The 23,646-nt window shown below is 39.4% G+C and overlaps 1 protein-coding gene across 1 annotated transcript in view; it reads left to right on the top strand.

The window, feature by feature from the left end:
• The window catches only part of PGM5 (phosphoglucomutase 5), a 197,211-nt gene that overhangs the window by 8,800 nt on the left and 164,765 nt on the right, over positions 1-23,646 (top strand). The window contains exon 2 of the mRNA XM_004459397.5: positions 19,647-19,809. Within this exon, the coding sequence (XP_004459454.1) occupies positions 19,647-19,809 (163 nt within the window). The remainder of the gene's footprint in view (positions 1-19,646; positions 19,810-23,646) is intronic.

Genomic DNA, 23,646 nt, shown 5'->3' with positions numbered 1-23,646 from the left:
AATGTTTGGTTAGGAGGCATAATCTTTTTTTGGACAGGATCTCCCAAATGTAAAGTGACAGATGCTGATGTGGAATATAATACAGAAGACCCAGCTTTGCCGTCATAAATAAAAGTAAATTGTTTAATCTTGCTGAGTTGTAAATCTATGATTGCCAGAGGTCTTGAGTTCTGTGGGGGGCATTTAGTAAATGGGTGGTTATTACTTCTCAACTAAATGCAATTCGTCTGATGGAATTTATTTAAAAATCCATGTAAAGGCATTTTAATTGATTTTGATAACTACTCACAGAAAACACATAACTGTAAACAGAGTTTTTTGTTTGGAGAAGAGGGAGGGACGGAAGAAGGGAATGGGGGAGGGGAGGGAGAGAAAAAGAGGAGAGGGGAAGGGGAAGAGTGAGTGAGAGAGAGAGAGAGAGAGAGAGAGAGAGAGAGAGAGAGAGAGATCTGTCTGTTTACCTATGAAGGGGCCAAATGGAAAATGTTCTTAAGCGTTTACACAGTTTATTAAGTAGCTTGTGTATTTGTGTATTCAGGGCACTATTTTACCTATTTTAGTTCCCTAGCTGCTAAAATAAATACCATTCAAGGAATTGGCTTAATAACAGGAATTTATTGGCTCTCGGTTTCAGAGGCTAGAAGGACTTGACTCCTCCCAGGGTTGGTAGCTTCTGACTGGCTGACAACCTTTGGGGTTCCTTTGGCTTTTCTGTCCCGTGGCGATGCACATGGCAGTGTGTTCTCCTTTCTCAAATGGGTTCCATTGACTCCCAGCGTCTTGCTTCTCCTGTGACTTCTCTTTCCACGTCCAATTTCCTTTTGCTTATAAAGACTTCAGCTGTATTGGAGGAAGGCCCACTCTCATTCAGTCTGGGACACCTTAACTAATAATATCTTCAAAGGTCCTCTTTACAAAGGGCTCTCACTCACAGCCCAGGGATTGGGGCCTGAAAGTGATTCATTCAGCAGTTCTTCCTCCACACCACAGATCAAGGTCGATCTTCTGGATATATTTAAGGAGAGGGTAGAACAGAGTCCCGCGTGCCAGAAATGTTGAAAGACTACAGAGTACTGAAGGGGGTGAATAAATGCCCCCAAAGATCTGTGTATCTATGCTAATTAATAGAATTTGTGTGGAGGTGGGAAGGACAAATAGCAAGAAAGAACAGCAGGAAAATGGCTGGAGGAGTAATATTTTTAGGCTGTAGGAACTCCAAGGATGGATTCCTCCCCCATCTATTAAATCCCTCCCAGTGCAACAGCTTAAAGTGATTACCCGTTGAAGAGGGTGATTCAGGAGGAAATACTCCCTAGAACGGTAAATTGCATGCGTTTTTTCAGCAGCAGTTAGGAACAGAAATGACAGCAACAGTATAAGTGCTGTGGTTCTAGGCAGGAACCTGTTGTGCAGGGACAGTGCTCTGCAGTCAGCTCAACCACAGTGCTAACTAGAAGGCAGCCAGCAGGAATGGTACCTACAAGTGGGCAGCAAAAGTCAGGCATCAAAGGGGGCATAAAAGAGGAAGGTCCAGGCCAGGGCAAGGATGGGGACACGGTGGTCACTCCTTAGTATGGACACCAGCAGTTTCTTAGCCAGAAGGTTTGGTGGTTAAAGAGGAAAGACTTTGTAGTTGTACAAGCATGCTACAACGAATTGACTGTGTATGGTTGCTGATTGGTAAACTACATTCAGTTTATTTTTTCCACAGTCCTCAAACAGTTTTTAGATGCATTTATAAAAACTTGAAGTAAAAGAACACTTTTTTATTGGTTGATAAATGATGGTACATTTAAATAATGGAAGACTATACAGCCATCAAAATCATGTTGTGAAAGAATATTCAGTGACATGGAAAGATAGACCAGAAAGAGGAACTAGATATAGTAAGTGAACCATGTAGGCTATACAATAATCCCTTTTGTAAAAATATATAAATATGTAAATAAGAGAGACTGAAACAGAGAGATATAAAAGGTAGACACAGAAATGTTGACAGTGGTTATTTTTAGGCGGTAGGATTGCAGATGATTTTTGTTTTTCTTCTTGCATATGTGTAATTCCTTAGTGTTCAGAAATGTTTTTGTAATTAGGTTAGTAAAACAACAATAACAAAATTTCAATCAGTTGCTACTAATAAGTGACAGCAGCAAAGAAGGCAAATGAAATGCACTGAGAGCTTACTGGGTGTCAGATACTGTGCTCTGGAGCTTTGCTGTGCTGCCTCCTTTCACCCTCCATCATGTGAGGAATGTCATCTTTTAGATAAAGAAACTGAGAAACAAGAGGTTTCAGGGTGTTGCCCAAAATCACATGCCAGTAGGTGCCAAAGGCAGGTTTGTTTTTTTAAAATATATTTTTTATTGAAATGTATCATTCATACATGAACATACATAAATAATAAGTGTATAGTAAAAGTTGTGAACTTATGAAACAAGCATGTATAACATCATACAGGGGGTTCCATACATCACCCCTCCACCAACACCTTGCATTGTTGGGATACATGTGTTACAAACTATGCTAGAGCATGGTCAAAACATTACTACCAACTATAGTCCATAGCTAACATTTGGTGTGTTTCCCCCTCCCAACTCACCCTAATCTTTTTAAACAAGTCAATTTTATTGATACATAGTAATAAAGCATACAATTTATCCAAAGTGTACAATCAGTGGTATTTGGTATAATCACATAGTTGTGTGTTCATCACTTCAATCATTATTAAAGCATTTTCATTATTTTAGTAATAAACAGAAAACAAACAAAAAATCATTACTTGCCGTATATTGCTGCTATTTCTGGCTATTCTTGCACAATTATTTATTTGTTTATTAAGCAGTTTTATGGTATATATTCACATACCATATTATCCAAAGTGTGTAATCAATGGCTTTTTTTTAGCTGTTAAAGAGACCTTTATTGTAAAATTGTAAAATAAAATAGGAAAATAGATAGAAATTATAAATTTTAAAGGAGATTGTAAGGCCAGGTTAGATATCATATAATCAATTTTAAGAAATACTCTGGCAACAAACATTTATAAATGTAAATAATAATTTTAATATAATAGAAATTAATTATAACATAATTCTAATTTTTATATTATAGATCTAACTATTGGACATAATAATCTCTAAGAATAAAATTAATTATTGGCTTAGTTATTTAACTTCCATTAGGCCATAATTCTTTCAGGATAATCAAATTCCTATTTGGGAATTCTTTACATCTTCTTGGAATGGATCACCACAGATAACAATATGCCAACTCATAATTTTATGAGGCAGATAAAATCTTTTTCAACAGTAGTTATGCTAAATCATTATTGATCCAGATGGATTATTTTAAATAAAGAGTATGCATAAGAAAGGGTTAAAAAAAAAGTGAAGTATCCAAAAATACCTTTCTTTTCCAATTCTCCTCAATTAAAAGCAAGAGTTATTTTGTATGAAGAAACTTATGGAATACTGATCACAGGAATAATTTGCTAGTTGCACTGATTAATTATTGTTCATATACTATAATATTTTTTATTTTACATTTGTCTGGTTTATTCAAGCTGTCTTTTGGTTACTATTTGCATGGAATACCTTTTTCCAACTTTTTACTTTTAACCTGGTTGTGTCCTTATGTCTGAGGTGGGTCTCTTGTAAACAACAAATAGATAGCTCATATTTTTTAAATCCTTTCTATCAGTCTAGGTTTTTTGATTGAGTTCAGTCCATTAATATTCAATGTTATTACTATAAGGGCATTATTTTCTTCATCAATTTTATCCTTGCTTCTATGTTGTCATATTGTTCTATTGTTTTTCATCTTATCCTTTCATTTACCATTCCTAATAATCTTCATTTCTAAACTCTTCTCCATATCTCTTACCCTTGTTTTTTCCTTTCAGGCTGCAGCCCCACCCCCACCCCCCTTAGTATCACTTGTAAATCTGGTATTTTGGTAACATATTCTATCAGGATTGTGGGAAGATGGCAATGGACAAACAGGCAGAGCTGAATGCTCTCACAAAAACAACAGAGAAGGAACCAAAAGCTGTCCGAGGGACCTGCTTTGGGGGTCAGCAGACTAGGACAGTGCTGCACAACACCCAGGAGGGTGAGGGACAGAGAGACAAAGAAGCTGGAATGACAAACGTGAGTCACAAAGCCCCCATGGCAGCCGGGAAGGGCTCCCCTCCTTCACCCCCAAGATATTAAGTTGGGGTAAAACCCCTTGCTTGCTGCAGCCAACTGAGAGGGGAACAGACATTTTCCTTCCTGTCAGCTGTTTCAAGGAAAAAGGGAGGGTTACTTTTTTTTCAATGAATTCAGTCAGCACAGCCTGCTTTGAGTCTCTGTCCTGGAAAGCCAAGACTGAAACCCTCTGTGGTAAGGTGATCTAACCTAGCACCATCTTCTGGCCATTCTAGAAATTGCATGGACAAAAAATGTTCACACTCTCTGTATCCAACCCCTGGGAGAAAATCTGCACCCCACTAGTGAGTCCCTGGTCTGATTTTGAAAACTTAAGGTGGGAAATTTTAAAGACTCAGAATAAGTTGAACCAAATAGCAAAGAAAAGTTGTGAGAAAAGAAACAATAGGCAAGAGAGAGAAATTGGCAATCAGAGTAAATTCACCAACATGGTCAGATGCCTAGACATCAGGAAAAATTACAAGTTATACTAGGAAACAGGAAGAGATGGCCAAGCCAAAAGAACAACCCAAATATCCTTAAGAGATACAGGCTTTAATACAATTAATCAGTGAAAACCACATGGTTCTCCTAAATCACTTCAAAGAATTTATAGAAAGTATGACTAAAGAAGTAAATCTTATTAAGAAGACACTGGGAGAGTGTAAAGAACAATTTGAAAGCTTGCAAAGAAAAGTAACAGAACTTATGGGAATAAAAAACATGGTGGATGAAATAAAAAATACATTAGATGCACATAGGTGCAGATTTGAATTGCTTGAAGACAGAATTAATGACTTTGAAGGCAGAACATCTGAACTGGAAAAGACAGAATATAGAAAGAGATTGGAAAAAATGTAACAGAGTCTCAGGGAACTGAATGACATGCAAAATGCACAAATATTCACATTATTGATGTCCCAGAAGGAGAAGAGAATGGAAAAGGGGCAGAAAGAATATTTGAGGAAAGAATGACTGAAAACTTCCCAACCCTTATGAAGGACATAAATATCAATTTCCAAGAAGGACAATGCACTGCAAACAATATAAATCTGAATAGACTACCCCAGAGACACCTACTATTCATAATGACAAATATCAGAGATAGAGAGGATTCTGAAAGCAGCAAGAGAAAAGCAAGGCATCACGTACAAGGGAAACTCGACAAGGTTAAGTGCTGTCTTCTCATCAGAAACCACAGAGGAGAGAAGGAAGTAGTTTGATATATTTAAGATACTTAAAGCGAAAAACTGCTAGCCAAGAATTCTGTATCTGGCAAAGCTGTTCTTCAAATAATGAAGTTGAGTTCAAAGTCTTCACAGACAAAGAACTGATAGAATATGTTACCAAAGTAAGGTTTTAAACCCTTTCTGATTGGACACCAAAATCTCAGCTGCTTTCTTGACCCAGGTAGATCCAATGGACATTTGCAGTTTTTTTCCTGATATCCATTGGGGATGATTCCCTCAGAAATTGACAGTAAGGGGGTCTCTCTCTCTCTCTCTCTCCCCCCCCCTCCTTTTTTTTGGTGAGCCAGGCCCTACACCTGAAGGTAAAGATTCCAGAGCATTTTCTAAACACTGAATTACCTAATTACCAGGAGGGATGTAAGTTTACTCCCATTTTGCAGCTGAAAAAAACTAGATTCCCTTCTAAATGAAACCTTCAGTTTTGATGGTCTGGTCGAGGAGTAGAACTTGGGCCAAACTTCTAGAAGCCTTCACTTGTTTCAGGTGTTAGTAATTGAATTTGAAAGCCTTCTTGATTTGGTTCTAATGGGCTCTCATCCTTCCCTCCAACCCTTGAGTGTGTGTGTAAAGACTGCCATGGGCGTAGGAAGTGGAAGACGAGCTCTGTGGCTCCCATCTGGCCTCCGTGTAACAAAGCAGGTAACCGCACAATTATCGATGTGCAAATGGAGAAGTCCCTTGATGTTTGGGTCACCACATCCCCGCCTGGGTTTTGTTATTTCTCAAAATTCGACCTAACAATGTCCTGCCTGCCCGTGTGCAGCACTGCTAAGGGCTGGCACTCCTCTCTGACAGCTGGGGCTCCAAGTTTGAATCACTGCCATCCACGGCAGCATGGCTTTGGGCTTCCTTCATGGGGATCTTTGTTTCCCAACTGAGAAGACAGGAAGCAGGCGGTTTTGTGCATGTGCCTTTCTGCAGCACTTCGTCGACGGAGGTGGTGGTGGCTGTGTGGTCATGTAGAACGCGCTCTGCCTGTGAACCATCAAGGAAGTTCCTGTTTATTGCTCTCTTCACTCACTCTGACTCACTTTGGGAATTACAGGGATCTGACACAGTGAGAGGAGACTTTTGAGGAATGTCATGCTTACTTTTTCTTTTCTCTTTCTTGGACTCTTTAAGAAATGATTTATTTAAAAGCTAAAAGGAAATCATAAAGGGGAAGACTCAAGGGAATTCACACATAAACAATCCTGCTTTTATTAGTGTTATGTTACAGGGAGTAAACTCATTTGGTGGTCAGAATTCTGAATCTCGTCCATGACTTTCTAATTTGAGGGTTTAAATGGTACATTGCTGCCTTTAGAACTTTCATATGAGCTAATTGGAAACTGAAATCATACTGAATCTAATTTAGATGTGTGGTTGTCAGAACCCTGACAAAACAGGAGCCAACAGAAATCTTTGAAAAAAAAATTAGTTGCCTGTAACATCCTAGATGAAGGAAAGAAGTGCTGGGGAGAAAGCCTTATGTAATTATAGTTTCTCTTTCTCAGAACAGTTGTCTATGGCATGTGGAGAGAAGTAGTGATACCCCAGTGCCTGCTGTGTCTATTTATAGGTGGAGAAAGTAATTATGCAATCTAGGTGAGGTTTAAAGTTTTGTGGAAGGCCTTGGCATCAAATTAGAAGGCTAGATACAGAGAGAGCCTCAGTTTCATCATGGGAAGTGATGATAACTGCAAGCTGCTCCCCACTGCCTCTTGCGCTCTTCCACCATCTAGAGTGGGTATGAACAACATTCTGTGTCTGCCTGTGTATCGTGTGGCTGGGAAAGTATATGCCTCATGGATGTGTCAACAGGGGTCTGTGTGATAGTGTTTCCATGCCTCCTGTGATTCCTGGGATTTTGTCTGTGTGCACATTTTCTATGTGTGTGTTCGTGTAACTCAAGTGGACTCCCCCTTTCCAAATGGGAACTTAAGGAAATGTTCCTCAGGGGTGGTAGTGCCCGCCTAGGTGAGGGTGCCTTTTCCGGGGCTGCTGGGTTCCCCTTTCCCCCAGACAGAGCTGGACCGTGTGGGGTGGGAGTTGGCGATTAGAGCAGAGGTTCCTTGGGAGAGTCAACGAGGGGCCAGCAGAATGCTTCAGCTCGGGCCTCCCCAGACTCAAGAAGAAAAGTCAGATGTCTGTTCCAAGGCTATAAACAAAACCAAAGCTTGTTGGGTAAGTGGACCATCTTTTCCTTGCACTGGAGCAATCTGCTACATTGTCAAATGGTGGAATTTCTAGAACTTTTTCAGAAAGTAAAATGGTAGAATAAGGGAAAAGCTGCTGTTTAAACATAGGTTCGAAAAGCTGGGGAGGTGTGACTTAAGGAAAGCAATAGCACGATTTGTATAATTTTTACTTTACCAAGAGTTTTCCTTTATATAATCTCATTTTAAGTGAATTTTCACAGCCCTGTACCCTCCTGACTTTGCAGATGAAGTCAGTGATGTTCAGAGAAATTCAATAATCTACCCCAGGTCAGAATAAAGGAGCAGAGTCAAGACTCCCACTTTGGACTTTTAACTTCAAGTTGACTGCTTTTTCTTTATATTGCAGGGCCTCTAAAAGTCGGATTTTTAAAATCAACTATTAGATCTTTAAAGGCATCCCTTTTCTGATGACATTTCTCATGGGCTAATTGGGAAGGGGAGGGTTAACAATTTTTCTGTGTCTTCCTTGGAAGCCCCATCACTCCCATCTTCAGCTCGCTAGCTTATCACCTCACTGCCACCCATCACCTCCATTCACACACTGGGTCCAGCTCTACCTCATTTTTCTGTATCAGTGGGTTATTAGCAGGTCCACATATGTAAAATTTCCACGTAACTGGAGTTTAATCTTCTGTTAATCTTCTAATTATAACAAAAATAGTTCAGATTGAAATCTTACTCAAGTATATTTATTACTTTAGCCTTCTTAAACAAGAGTCTGCAGTACCCGTTTAAAAAAGAAATAGAATTTAATAAGATAAAAAATGTGTCTATAATGTCTCCTAAACTTCTTCTAAGTCCTTGCCTCAAGGTATACATAATTTTACGTTGTGTAGTAGCATAAATGTAATTTTGTATTCTGCATTTTTTTATTTATCATTAAAGCATTTTCTATAAACCTATCCCATCAACCAAGAAAATACAGGTTGTTGTGACAAATAAACCTGAAATGTAGACAATTTCTATTGCCTTAGAAACAATAGAAAATTATTTTTCACTCACCTGACAGTCCAATGAGGGTGTTTCTGGTAAACAAGCGTTTATCTGTCAGAGAGCAGGGAACCAGGTTCCTTCAGTCATTTGCCTCTGGCATCTCCGGAGCGGTCTGGTCACCTGTATCCAGCTTGTGAAGGGGAAATAAATATGGAAAAGACAAAACTGCTTCTTTTTTTAAAATGTATTTTTTATTTTTTAAAAAACATACTTAGATTACATAAATGTTACATAAAAAATATAGGGGGTTCCCATATGCCCTGCTCCCTACCCCTCCCATATTTTCCCACATTAAAAGCGTTCTTCATTAGTGTGGTATATTTATTACAATTGATGAACACATTTTGGAGCATTGCCACTAAGCGTGGATTATAGTTTACATTGTAGTTTACACTCTTCCACTCAATTCTGTAGCATATGGCAGGATATATAATGGCCTGTATCTATAGTTGCAATATCATTCAGGAGAATTCCAAGTGCCATAAATGCCCCCATGTTATACCTGTTTTTCCCTCTCCTAGCCCTCAGAACCTCGGCGACCATTGGTGATCTAAGTTCTTATATTGCTAGAATCACAGTAAGTCTATGGTAGAACACCATAGACTTGGTCCATAGTTCATTCCCAATCCTGAGGATTCTGAGACAGTGATGCCCACTCCACTCTAATTGAGAGGGGGCTTAGATTCCATAGGACCGTCTGCTTCTTAACATCCTTAGCCCCAAAGTAACATGGATCATTTCTGTTCCTATGCTCACATTAGTTTATTACTCCATGTGAAAACTAGTCACATGGCTACACCCAGATGCAAGGATGGGCTAGAAAATGTAGCCCCCGGTTGGGCAGCTGCTTCTTAGCAATGACTCTGCTGTGGAAGGGAGATCATACATTTTTTTATGAATTGCTAACCAAGTCTTTTACAGTTATGCAATCTTCATAATTATCCTTTTAAATGGCTGGATAATATTCCATAAGTTGGTACATTATACTTTATTTAACACATTCTTCATCATTAGACATTTATTTACATTGTATTTAATTTCTCACTTCTTTTTAGAAGGTACCAGGGATTGAACCCAGGACCTCATACCTGAGAACCAGGCACTCAAACACTGAGCTACACCTGCATGCTAATTTCTCACTTTTAATGACTATCACTGTAGGAAATAGCTACATGTATATAATCTTCCCCCTTTGAAGATTATTTCTTTGAGAATAATTCTGAAAAAACTAGAGAGATAGAAAACTATGAAAAAAAGTTACAAATATTTTTCAGATTCTTGAAACAAGAGACTCCTTTTTTTTTTTAAAGATGTATTATTATTATTATTTATTTATTTATTTCTCTCCCCTTCCCCCCCAGTTGTCTGCTCTCTGTGTCCATTCACTGTGTGTTCTTCTGTGATTGCTTCTCTCCTTATCAGTGGCACCGGGAATCTGTGTCTCCCTTTGTTGTGTCATCTTTTTTTTTTTTTTTTTTTTTTTAAGATTTATTTTTATTTCTTTAATTCCCCTCCCCTCCTCCGGTTGTCTGTTTTCTGTGTCTTTTTGCTGCGTCTTGTTTCTTGTTTCTTGTTTCTTTGTCCGCTTCTGTTGTCGTCAGCGGCACGGGAAGTGTGGGCAGCGCCATTCCTGGGCAGGCTGCTCCCTCCTTCGCGCTGGGCGGCTCTCCTTATGGGTGCACTCCTTGCGCGTGAGGCTCCCCTACACGTGGGACACCCTGCGTGGCGCGGCACTCCTTGCGCGCATCAGCACTGCGCATGGCCAGCTCCACACGGGTCAAGGAGGCCCGGGGCTTGAACCGCGGGCCTCCCATGTGGTAGACGGATGCCCTAACCACTGGGCCAAAGTCCGTTTCCCTGTTGTGTCATCTTGTTGCAACAGCTCTCGGTGTGGGTGGCGCCATTCTTGGGCAGGCTGCACTTTTCTTTTGCGCTGGGCGGCTCTCCTTACGGGGTGCACTCCTTGCGCGTGGGGCTCCCCTATACGGGGGATACCCCTGCGTGGCATGGCACTCCTTGAGCACATCAGCACTGTGCATGGGCTAGCTCCACACTGGTCAAGGAGGCCTGGGGTTTGAATCGTGGATCTCCCATGTGGTCGACGGACACCCTAACCACTGGGCCAAGTCCGCTTCTGAGACTTACTCCTTCAGAGTAGTAAACTACATTTTATTCATTGCTGCATCTGGAATGTTTTTATATAGTGCCTGTTTCATAGTAGATACTCAGTAAAATGAGTCACATGAATAAATAAAATATAACAAGTGCATGTGGAACTTATTTTATCATGGCTCTGGATAATTCCACGAGTATAATTATTGTCCTATGCCTTTCCCATCTTCATAAATGGCACCACCTGCCTGCATGGTACCAAAGGCAGAAGACTTGAAGTGATTCTCAATGCCTTCCTCTCCTTGCTGCTTCTGTAGCACTTACTTGCAGAGTAAGAAATTACCATGAAATAGGCAACAATAGGGGATCATTATATAGGGTTGTCAAGGGTGCTGTCTCTAATTAGGTGACACAGGAATAGAAAGCCAAAGGGCATGAGGGGCAGGTATGGACATACCTAGAAAAGAGTGTTCTAAGAAGAGGGAAAAGCAGATGCTAAGATCCTGAGGCAGGTTGTTCTTGGTGTGTCTGAGAATCCAGCCAGTGTGGCTGCAGTAGAGGGAAGGAGGTGGAGAATGGTAGGCCATGAGATCAGGTCATGATCATATAGGGCCTTGTAGACTAAGGTGATGATGATGCTGGGTTTACCCTGGGTGGAGTAGGGTGGGAGGAGGAAGGCCATCAGAATGTTTTGGTGATGTGATTTAACTTAGTTTTTAAAAGGATCATTTGGGCTGTTCAGCCCTGATTTTTTTTTTTTGGTTGTACCATTAAAAAAAAATATATATATATTTATTAAAGTTGTACGCTTACAAAACAATCATGCACATGTGTAGAATTTGCCTACAATACCACTTCACCAACACACTACATTGTTGTGGAACATTTGTTACAAATTATGAGATAATATCATCAGACTATTGCCACTGTCTATGGTCTATAGTATACATATGGTATATTTTTCCATACCCCCTGATTATTAATACAGTACATCTTTGGCATTTGTTCAAGAATATTACAGTAATGCTGTTAACTATAGTCCATAGGTTACCTTAATTGTATTTTTCCCATGCATCCCCACTTTCTTACCACCTTGCAATAGTGATATACATTTGTTCTCATTCATAGAAGGACATTCTTGTATTTGTAGTATTAACCACAATATTCATCCACTTCTGGGTTCACTATGTTATTCAGTCCCTAGGTTATTCTCTAGTTTCTTTCAATTGACATTTTCATCCCTAGATTACCCTTTTCAGCCACAATCCCATTTATAAACCATCTGTGTTAGTTCTACTCACTATAATGTGTTACCAACTCTATCCAGTTCTACACCTATACAGTCATGCTAATGAAAACTTCTACATACATTAAGTATCAGTAGTCCTTGTAAGACCTCCTCTTATCTCCTAATAACTCATACTCTAGGTTTTAACTCTATGCGTTTATTCTTCATATTTAGTTCATATTAATGAGATCATACAATATCTGTCCTTGTGTGTCTGACTTATTTCACTTAGCATAATGTCTTCAAGGTTCGTCCATGTTACCACATTTGTCCCAATTTCATTTCCTCTTAACAACAGCATAGTATTCTATCATATGTATTTACCACATTTTGTTTATCCATTCATCAGTTAATAGACACTTGGGTTGTTTCTATCTTTTGGCAACTGTGAATAACGCCAGTTTGTACATTAGTGTGTAAATGTCTGTGTCACAGTTTTCAGTTCTGGATATAGTCCTTGTAGAGGAATTGCTGGATCATATGGCAGTTCTATATTTAGTTTCCTGAAGAACTACCATATTGTCTTCCACAGAGGTTGCACCATTTTACATTCCCACCAACAGTGAAGGAATGTTCCTATTTCTCTACATTCTCTCCAGCACTTATTGTTTTCTGTTGTTTTAATAATAGCTATTCTCTGTGGTATGAGATGATATCATTGTAGTTTTGACTTGCATTTCCCTAACAGCTCATAATATTGACCATTTTTTCATGTACTTTTTGGCCATTTGTATTTCCTCTTTGGGGAAATGTCTTTTTAAGTCTTGCCAATTTTTAAATTGGATTGCTTGCTTTTTTATGTTGAATTGTATGATCCCTTTATATAGAATGGAAATCAAACCCTTATCAGATATGTTATTTCCAGATATTTCTCGCATTGAGTGGGCTGCCTTTTCACCTTCTTGACAAAGTTCTTTGAGTCACAAAAGTGCTTAAGTTTGAGGAGGTTCCATTTATCCATGTTTTCTTTCGTCACTTGTGCTTTTGGTGTAAGGTTTAAGAATCCACCACCTGCAACCCTGACTTGAAGATGTCTCCCTACATTTTCTTAGAGGAGCATTGAAGTTCTAGCTTTTATATTTAGGTCTTTCATCCATTTTGAGTTAATTTTTGTGTAAGGTGTGAGATAGGTGTCCTTTATCTTTCTCTTGGATATGGATATCCTGTTCTCTCGGCACTGTTTGTTGAATAGACTGTTCTGCCCAGTTGGGTGGGTTTGGCAGCCTTGTCAAAAATCACTTGACCATAGACATGAGGGTCTGTTTCTGATCCATCAGTTCAGTTCCATTGGTCTATATGTCTATTTTTATGCCAGTACCATGCTGTTTTTACCACTGCAGGTAGTTAATATGATTTAAAGTCCGGAAGTAAGCGTCCTCCAATTTTGCTCTTCCTTTTTAAGATGTTTCTGGCTATTCAGGGTCCCTTATTCTTCCAAATGAATTCGATGATTGTGTTTTCTATTTCTTTTAAAAGGTGCTGGTTGAATTTTTATCGGGATTGCTTTGAATCTGTATATCAGTTTGGGTAGAATTGACATCTTAATGATATTTACTCGTCTAATCTGTGAGCATGGAGTGTTCTTTCATTTTTTTCTCCTTTTTGCATTTGTTTTCCTTTTTTTTTTCTCTCTCAGTATTTTTTTTAAATGTTACATTCAAAAAATATAAGAGGTCCCCACATACCCCCTACTCCCCTCACCACACTCCTCCCCAATCAACAACCTCTTCCATCATCATGGGACATTCATTGCATTTGGTGAATACATTTTGGAGCACTGCTATCCCACATGGATAATGGTTTACATTGTAGTTTACACTCTCCCCCAGTCCACCCAGTGAGCCATGGCAGGACATACATTGTTCAGCAACTGCCCCTGCAGTACCACCCAGGATAACTCCAATTCCTGAAAATGGACCCACATCATATCTCTTCTTCCCTATCCCTACCCTCAGCAGCTACCATGGCCACTTTCTCCACATCAATGCTACAATTTCTTCCATTACTAATCACAGTAGTTCCATAGTAGAATTTCATTCATCTATGTAGATCTTTTTTAAAATGTGTTTCAGCAATGCATTGTAGTTTTCTAAATACGGGTGCTTTAAGTCCTTGGTTAGGTTCATTCCTAAATATTTTATTCTTTTGATTGCTATTGTAATTGGAATTTTTTTCTGACTTCCTCCTCAGATTGCACATTGCTAGTGTATAGAAACGCTACTGATTTTTGTATATTAATCTTGTATCCTGCCACTCCGCTGAAATTGTTTATTAGCTCTAGCAACTTTGTTGTAGATTTTTCGGGACTTTTTAGGTATAGGATCGTATCACCTGAGAATAATAAAAGTTTAACATCTTCCTTTCTTTATTTTTTAATTTTATTTTTTTAAATATATTTTTTATTTATTTTTAAAAGATATATAGATCACACAAAATCTTCTTTCTTTTTTTTAAATCCCCTTGCCTCCCATGGCTTTTTTTTTTGCTTGCTGTCTGCTTTCTGTGTCTATTCGCTGTGCATTCTTCTGTGTTTGTATTTTATTTTATTCCCTCCCCCCCACCCCCTGCATCTTGCTTGCTGTCTGCTCTCTGTGTCCATTCACTGTGTGTTCTTCTGCATTTTTTTTTTTTTTTTTTTGCTCGTCTCCGTTTTTTTGCGTCACCTTGTTGAGTCGACTTTCCGCGGTGCTTGCGGGCCAGGTGGTGCTCCACAGCACTTGTGGGCCGGCGGCTCTCAGGAGGGTATGGGCAAGCCTGACTTTACAAGGAGGCCCTGGGACGTGAACACAGGGCCTCCCGTATGGTAGACGGGAACCCAACTGATTGAGCCACAGCTGCTTCCCTTCTTCCTTTCTTTTTAAAGATTTATTTTCTTTATTTTACTTCTCCCCACCCCCTCATTGTTTGCATTTGCTGTGTCTGTTCATCATCCTTTTAGGTAAACAGGACCTCTCAAATGGGAGGGAGGTGCCTAATTGCTTGAACCCCTTCACTCCCAGCTTTGTTGTATTTCTCATTATACTTTCCTCCTTGTGCCTCTTGTGTCATCTTGTTGCATCAGTTCACTATGCCAGCCCATCACATCAGCTCACTGTCTTGCTAGTCTTCCTTAGGAGACACCAGGACCTGAACCCGGGGCCTCCCATGTGGTAGGTGGGAGCTCAACCTTGAGCCACAGCTGCTTTCCATCTTCCTTTCTGATTTGGATGCCTTTTATTTCTTTTTCTTGCCTGATTGCTCTGGCTGGAACCTCTAATGCTATATTGAACAACAGTGGTAACAGTGGGCATCCTTGTCTTGTTCCTCATCTAAATGGGAAAGCTTTTAGCCTTTCACCATTGAATACAATGTTAGCTGTGGGTTTTTTATATATGGCCCTTATCATGTTGAGAAAATTTCCTTCAATTCCTGTGTTTTGTAGTATTGTTGTAGAAGTTGAGAGAGGTTCAATTATTTGCATATAGAAAGGCCAGGACTCAAGAATGATTTTGAGAAGGAAAATGATTTCTTGATGGCCTGCCAGACTTGGGAACTTTCTGTTTCAAACCCAAGCCCTGAACAAGAATTTTGAGTTCCTTTTATACAGAGAGGAACGGTCAAATTGTTCTTTGTTTCAGTGCTCAATAGGCTTGAATTAGCATATATCGTCCACACCCTAGGTAAGCTTTTAGCATGGACCTTATACATTCTAGATAAGCTTTTAGCACATTTGGTTTGCATTTTCCCTGAATATTTAAAGCTTATAGATTTTGCATTGTTAAACTGTTTCCTGGGACTGGAGTTGTTGCCATGGTCACCAAGGGCAGGACTGCAGCCTCTTACCGTCCCTCACCCACAAGTCACAGACAGCTTAGGTTATCTACAAAGAGATGAAGAGCCTCCCACCCATAGCCCACATCGTATCTTTATCAAGAAAGGATGCTGTGTTTTGTCAAGTGCCTTTTCTGTGTCAATTGATAGGATCATGTGATTTTTCTTCTTGGTTTATTAATGTGGTGTATTACATTGATTTTCTTGTGTTGAACCACCTTTGCATGTCTGGTATGAAACCCACTTGATCATGATGAATAATTCTTTTAATACATTGTTGGAATTGATTAGCAAGTATTTTGCTGAGGATTTTTGCATCTGTATTCATTAGGGAAATAAGTCTGTAATTTTTTCATAATATCTGTATGTGGGTTTGGTATTAGGGTGATATTGGCTTCATAGAAAGAGTTTGGTATCTGTCCTTCTTGTTCAGTTTTTTGGAAGAGTTTGAGTAAGATTGGTATTAAATCTTCCTTGAACACTTGGTAGAACTCAACTGTGAAACTCTTTGGTTCTGGACTTTTCTTTACTTGTGATTGGCTTGTTGAGATCTTCTATTTCTTCTAGGGTCAGTATAGGTTGTTTGTACATTTCTAGGAATTTTTCCATTTTATTTACACTGTCTAATTTGTTGGTGTACAGTTGTTCATAGTATTCTCTTATAATTTTTTTTATTTCTATGAGGTCAGTAATAATGTCCCCATTTTCATTTTTTATTTGTATCTTCTCTTTTTTTTTTTTTGTCAGTCTAGCTAAGGGTTTGATTTTGTTAATCTCAAGTGCCAAATTTGGTTTTGTTAATTCTCTCTACTTTTTTTTTTGTTGTTCTCAATTTCATTTATTTCTGCTCTGATTTTTGTATGTGATTACTTCTACTTGCTTTGGGAATAGTTCACTGTTCTTTTTCTAGTTCCTCTTTTTCTAGCTTTTGATTTTAGCTTTTTCTTCTTTTTAAATTAAACGTCGAGGACTATAAATTTCTCTCTCAGTCGTGCCTTTGCTGCATCCTGTAGGTTCTGATATGTTGTGTTCTTGTTTTCATTTGTCTCAAGATATTTATTGATTTCTCTTGCAATTTCTTCTTTGACCCACTGATTGTTTGAGCGTGTTATTTAATCTCCATTTATTTGTGAATTTTCCGTTTTTCTTCCTATTGTTGATTTCCAACTTTATTCCATTATGATCACAGAAAGTGCTTTGTATAATTCAATCTTGTTGAATTTATGGAGATCTGCTTTGTGACCCAATCAATGTATGGTCTACCCTGGAGAAAGATCCATGAGCACTTGAGAAGACTGTATATTCTGCTGTTTTGGGGTGTAACATTCTATGTCTATTAGGTTTTCTCCATTTATCATATTATTCAAGCTTTCTGTTTCTTTATTGATCCTCTGCCCAGATGTTCTGTCCAATGATGAGAGTGGTGTATTGAAGTCTCCAATTATTATTGTAGAGACATCTATTTCTCCCTTCAGTTTTGCCAGTGTTGGTCTCATATAATTTGGGTCATCCTGGTTGGGTGCATATACATTTATGACTGTTATTTTTTCCTGGTGAATTGCCCCATTTTATTTTATTTTTTTAAAGATTTCTTTTTTTAAATTTCTCCCTCTCTCCACTACCGCCCCCCCCCCCACCGCCCCATTGTCTGTTCTCTGTGTCCATCCACTATGTGTTCTTCTTTGTCCACTTGCATTCTTGTCAGCAGCACTGGGAATCTGTCTCTTTTTGTTGCATCATCTTGCTGCATCAGCTCTCTGGGTATGCAGTGCCACTCCTGGGCAGGCTGTGCTTTTTTTTGCGTGGGGCAGCTCTCCTTGAGGGGTTCACACCTTGCGTGTGTAGCTCCCCTATGTGGGGGACACCCCTGCGTGCCACAGCACTCCTTGTATGCATGAGCACTGCGCATGGGCCAGCTCACCACATGGGTCAGGAAGCCCTGGGTTTGAACCCTGGACCTCCCATATGGTAGGCAGATGCTCTATCAGTTGAGCCAAATCCGCTTCCCCACATTTTATTAATATATCATGTCCTTCCTTGTCTCTAATAACAGGTTTGCTTTTAAAGTCGATTTCATCTGATTTAAGTAGAGCTGCTCTGGCTTTTTTTTTTGGTTACTGCATGCATGGATATCTTTCTCCAGCCTTTCAATTTCAATCTATTCAGCCCCAATCTTTTGAAATTAAATGTTATCAGGTAATTTCCCCCATTTAAAACCCTTCAGTAGATTGCCATGGTACTTTGAATAAAACCCCAAACTCCCTTAGCTATTATTAATATTGTTATTAAAATGGACACCCTATTATTCTCTATCTCAGCCCCCTGCTTATTTCCTTCTTAGCCTTATTCCAAATAGTAGCTATATATTATTATTGTTATTATTATTATTACTATTATTGTTACGTTTATTTGTTTATGATATCTCTCCCCCACTAGAAAATGTATATTCCAGGGCTGTTGGATGTGGGTATTTCTGTACTGAATTGTCTCAAGACTGCTTTGCTCTTGGGGTTCTTGTATCTGCTTTATGTATATATTATTTTCTGTTTCCTCAATCATTATCATATTTTGTCAGTCACTTCCTTCCTGCAAGTACACAGGAGGTGTCAGGGTAACGTTGCAGTTGAGCTGGATGCTCCAGTTTGCCTTGGCTTTTCGGCTAGATCAGTGCTTCTGAAGCAAATGAATTAACTGGGGAGGGAGAGAGGATCCTGTTAAAATGGAGATTCTCACTTGCAGATTATTTTCATCTTGTGCTCTCTTTCCTATAATGTTGGCTTCCTTTCACTGAAGTGCATAGGTCTCGGGTGGGCCTTGGGAGCCTGCAGGTCTGCCAAGCTTGCAGGTGATACCCATGCTGCAGATGCTTTGAGTAGCAATGGGACTTGATCATTGGTCCTGGAACGAGGATGAATACAGAGTCAACTACTTTTAAAATGACAGCTGCCTGGGTGTCATCCCCAGAGAGTCCAATTTATAAATCATCTGAATGCTGTCTGAATATTGGGAATTTTACAAGCTTCATAAGTGCTTCTAATTTACAGCAAAATTTGAGAACCATTGGGTTACAGGGGTCCTATTTAAAAAAACAAAACAAAACATTGAAAACAAAATGTACTGAGTAGTGCAGGTCTGTGTGGCTTTAATTTTTAAAAGTCATTTTTGTTGCTATAGAAAGAGCTTGGACCCACCCAGGGATGGCCCACAGACTACTGCTTAGCAGGCCTAGATAGTTTCTACCATGTCCCTAGCACTTGCTGTTCCTTAGTGGCAGAATAGAATTCCTACTTTTAGGAGAGATGTCGTTTGGAGCTCAGTTAAATTATGCCCACTAGCGACGGGGATGTGGTTAATCAGGTCCCTTGCTGTGTGTATTTGTGCAGAGGCAGAGGAAGGGGCTGAAGCTGAGAAGCTCTCTATTTCTTTTCCTTATAATTTCTAGCATGTTCACATGCCTCATTGTTAAGTCAGTATCAAACAAAGAATCTCTTTTGTGGTTCAAGCTAACCTGTAGGTCATCAAAAGGAGCCTTTTCAAACTACTGAAAATCAGTGAGGCATATTCAATTTACAGGTTAATAATTGCCTGCTAGATGAGGCTGTCACAAATGGTTTTGGAGACACTGGGCAGGAGAGAAAATTCTAGTCCCCCCCCCCTCTACTCCCCACTCCTTTAATCTCAAACCCACCCAGGTCCTTCTTGCAAGTGATTTTACTGTATTTTAACAGAGTCTGGGGTACTTTCTGGGATTGAAATACCTTTAGTTCCACGCAGCTGGATTGATTATTTTTTCTGGTAATTCTAGATTGGGCGACTGATTATTGGACAGAATGGCATCTTGTCGACCCCTGCTGTTTCCTGCATCATCAGGAAGATCAAAGCAGCTGGAGGAATCATCCTAACAGCCAGCCACTGCCCCGGAGGGCCAGGGGGAGAGTTTGGAGTGAAGTTTAACGTTGCCAATGGAGGTATGTGGTTCAGAATATACCTTGTTAACCAGCATTTCTTTCCTTTTGTATTCTTGTCATATTAAAGTATCTTCTGATGGTAGACAAGCAAGGCAGAGAGGAAATGGTGGCTCAGAGAAATCCAGCAAGTGGTGATATGGACACTGATGAGGCATAATACACTCCTTAGCACCCTGAAATGGTTGAATAATCGATGCTTATCTGATATGGATGGACTCTGGATTTTAAAGTAGAAACACACCTTCAAGGTCATTTAGACCATTCCTCTCACTTTACAGATGAGCAAATAAAGCCCTCTCTGAATGGCTGAGTCACTTGCTCAAGTCACAAGGCTGAACAGGGTCAGACAGCTGATTTTTAGCTTACATCCTATGCTCTTTCTTTCCTATGGTGTTCACTTTCTTTCACTGAAATGAAAGAATTATTTCACTTTTTTTTCTTACATTCACAGAAATGTGAAATCTGGAGGTTCTAATGGGGTGTGTATGTTCATAGGGGTAGATAGAAAAAGACATTGAATATATATCAAAGTAAATAGAATAATAAATTGACATCTATGTATTCTTTGTCTCATTTTACCGTTTTACTTATCTTTATTTTCTGAAGGATTTTAAAACAAACTACAGCATCAAGACATTTCACACTGAAATATTTCTGTATGCATCTCTAAAAGAGAAAGACCTTTTCCTGCATAACTACATTAGCACTCTTAAAAAAAGCACCAATTCCCTAATATCATCCAAAACCCTATCTATAGTAAAAATTTCCCATTGTCCCCAAAATGCTATCTACAGTTTTGTTTGAACCAGAAATCATTCCAGAACCATGCATTGCATTTGCTTGCTCGATCTCTTAAATTTCTTCTAATCTAGAGCACCAGATCTTTTTGTGTATGTGGAAGGGAGATGGATTTTAATCAACAGTTCTTGTTATGAATTATTTCTCATCCCAGGCAACATGAAGCATTTGGAGGGGAAAGTTTGTTAATCTCCCCTTCTTTGCAGCCATTTTGTTCATTATCCAAACAAGAAGCTTTATTCATGTCAAGTGTTAAAAAACACACACTCTATATGAAGTGGCCCACTTTTGAAGGTGTGCTGGTAGAAGAGCCGCTGCCCTCCAAAGCACACACAGGACCCGCATCTAGTTTTGTAGCAGCTACTGGATTTATTTACAGAAGATTCGAGGAGAAAAATGTGCAATTTTTAGGTATTCTCTACACTGATAACAAGGGAAATTTTACAGGTTCAGTAAATAATAATTTGTAGAGAAAATGTAATATATAAGCTGCTAAACTAAATAATGGATTTCATGTAAACATGTAAAATTATCTGGGGAGTGGGTGTAGTTCAGTGGTTGAGCACCTGCTACCCGTGTATAAAGTCCCAGGTTCATTCCTTGGTATCTCCTAAAAATAGAATAGAATAGAAGAGAATAGAATAGAGTAGAGTAGAACAGAACAACAGAACAGAACAGAACAGAATAGAGTAGAATAAAGGTATCTGACTGCATACCTTGCAACAGCATCTCAGTCATGTCTGTGATATCCTGTGAGACATAAGAGAGAAAGTATTATTTATATACTTATTTTATAGACTAAATCACAGGACATTATACAACTTGCTTGGTCATACTTTGAATGGAGGGAGTGAAGGGAGTTGAACTTAACACATTTTTTAACTAACCTCTTTTTTTTTATTTTTTTTTTATTTTTTTATTGACTTTGTAATAATATTACATTAAAAATATATATGTGAGGTCCCATTCAACCCCACCCCCCCACCCCACCTCTCCCCCCCCCAGCAACACTCATTCCCATCATCATGACACATCCATTGGATTTTGTAAGTACATCTTTGGGCACCTCTGCACCTCATAGTCAATGGTCCACATCATGGCCCATACTCTCCTCCATTCCATCCAGTGGGCCCTGTGAGGATTTAATGTCTAGTGATTGCCTCTGAAACACCATCCAGGGCAGCTCCATGTCCCAAAGACGCCTCCACCTCTCATCTCTTCCTGCCTTTCCCCATACCCATCAGCCACCATGTCCACTTTTCCCAATCCAATGCCACCTCTTCTATGTGGACATTGGATTGGTTGTGTCCATTGCACCTCTATGTCAAGAGGAGGCTCAGATTCCACATGGATGCTGGATGCAATCCTCCCACTTTCAGTTGTAATCACTCTAGGCTCCATGGTGTGGTGGTTGTCCTTCTTCAACTCCATCTTAGCTGAGTGTGGTAAGTCCAATAAATCAGATTGTAGGTGCTGGAGTCTGTTGAGGCTCAGGACCTGGCTATCACATTGTCTTAACTAAACTCTTGGAAGTTCTTTCTCTTACCTTTAACTCTTCATGTTTGCAAGCATTGGGATTATTAATGAAACTATTATTCCTAAGGCATACAAAGATTCGTTTGGTTTCTTCCTACCCAAAAATAAGTTCAGTTTTACCATTACACCCTTCTTCTGAAGTTCAGGCATTGTTAATTGTGTGCCCTTCAGATTTATCTAATGCAGAGTTAAAAGATTGTCTATAGAATTAGTAGACACATCCAAGAAAATGGGACATGTTTGGAGCTACATGCCTTTTCAAATATGTAGACAATAAGACCATTCTGAACATGTTTTTAACTACAGGAAAAGAAGCTAGTGGTAAGGAAAAATGAAATCATGGGATCAGTGATAAAAATACTGATTTTTAAAAATACTTCGTATGTGTCAGACACCACCATGCAAATTTTGTATTTGCATACATTATCTCATTAACATAACAACCAGAGGAGGTAATTAAGGAATAAAGTGGCTAATAACTAAATCAATGTCATGGTTAGTAAATTGTGGAGTTGCTTTAGAACTGAGATTTCAGGAAGGGCAAGACTTCTGAGTAAGACGGCAAAGGTGGGTAAAGAAGCAACTTTACAGTACAGAATGGAAATTTGGGGAATAGTTGCCTATGTCTGTTCAGGAAATTTATGAAAGTTGCCTGCTAAGGATAATGAGACGTTACAGCGATGGGATTTGGAATAAGTGGAGATGTTTTGTAAAGGATACTCTGGGAAATTTGTTGAGAACTCCCGAGAGGCTGTGGGGACCAAGATGCAGCTCGGCAGCGTCCTTTGAAGGAGGAACCAGCTTGTGTAATTTCGTGACGACCTCCAGCCCCGCATGGGAGCCTGCACATGGCTGGGGTGGAAGCGGATGGTGGCAAAGCCCTGGGATTAGGGGGATGGCAGTGTGGTCAGCAGAGTGTCAAGAGCGCCGGTAGCTGTTAGGATGACTACACTGACATCAGACTATGAGGCTTCAGTTCCAGCCTAAGTCAAGTATTCGCAATGGGACCATGGTTGTTACTTCACCTCTTTCAACTTAATTTCCCTATTTGGAAAATGAGGATAATAATAAATCTTCCTTCATCTGCTTTTTGTGAGTGGTAAATGAGAAATTACATTTAATGTGTGAAATGTGGTACGTGTAAGTTTTCAATAAACTTGTGTTTGTTTTGCTAACAAGGGTATTGCTCAACTAATGGGTCAGAGGGTCCTGTATGGGATAAGAGACCAAGGAACCCAGAAGGCACTGGCCTGGGATAGGGACAGCAGTATCAGAGTGAGGGGCAGGCTCAGGAGCTGTCGCGGAGGGTACATGGAAGATAAGGTATCTGTGGGCTGAAAAAGCTTAGAGCTTGATATTCCAAAAGACAGTAATATTAAAGAAGTGACTGTGCCAGGAAGTGACTAAAGTAGAATGAAGAGAAAAGTCATTGGCGTTGAAGATGCCAGGATCTTAGTAGTTGCAAGGAATTTAGAGGTCGTTGATGAACTCTCAGGTTATCAG

Source organism: Dasypus novemcinctus, chromosome 8 (genome assembly GCF_030445035.2).
Source record: "Dasypus novemcinctus isolate mDasNov1 chromosome 8, mDasNov1.1.hap2, whole genome shotgun sequence".
Lineage (NCBI taxonomy): Eukaryota > Metazoa > Chordata > Mammalia > Cingulata > Dasypodidae > Dasypus > Dasypus novemcinctus.
The sequence above is the reverse complement of the archived record's forward strand: the minus strand, read 5'-3'. Positions and strand labels throughout refer to the sequence as shown.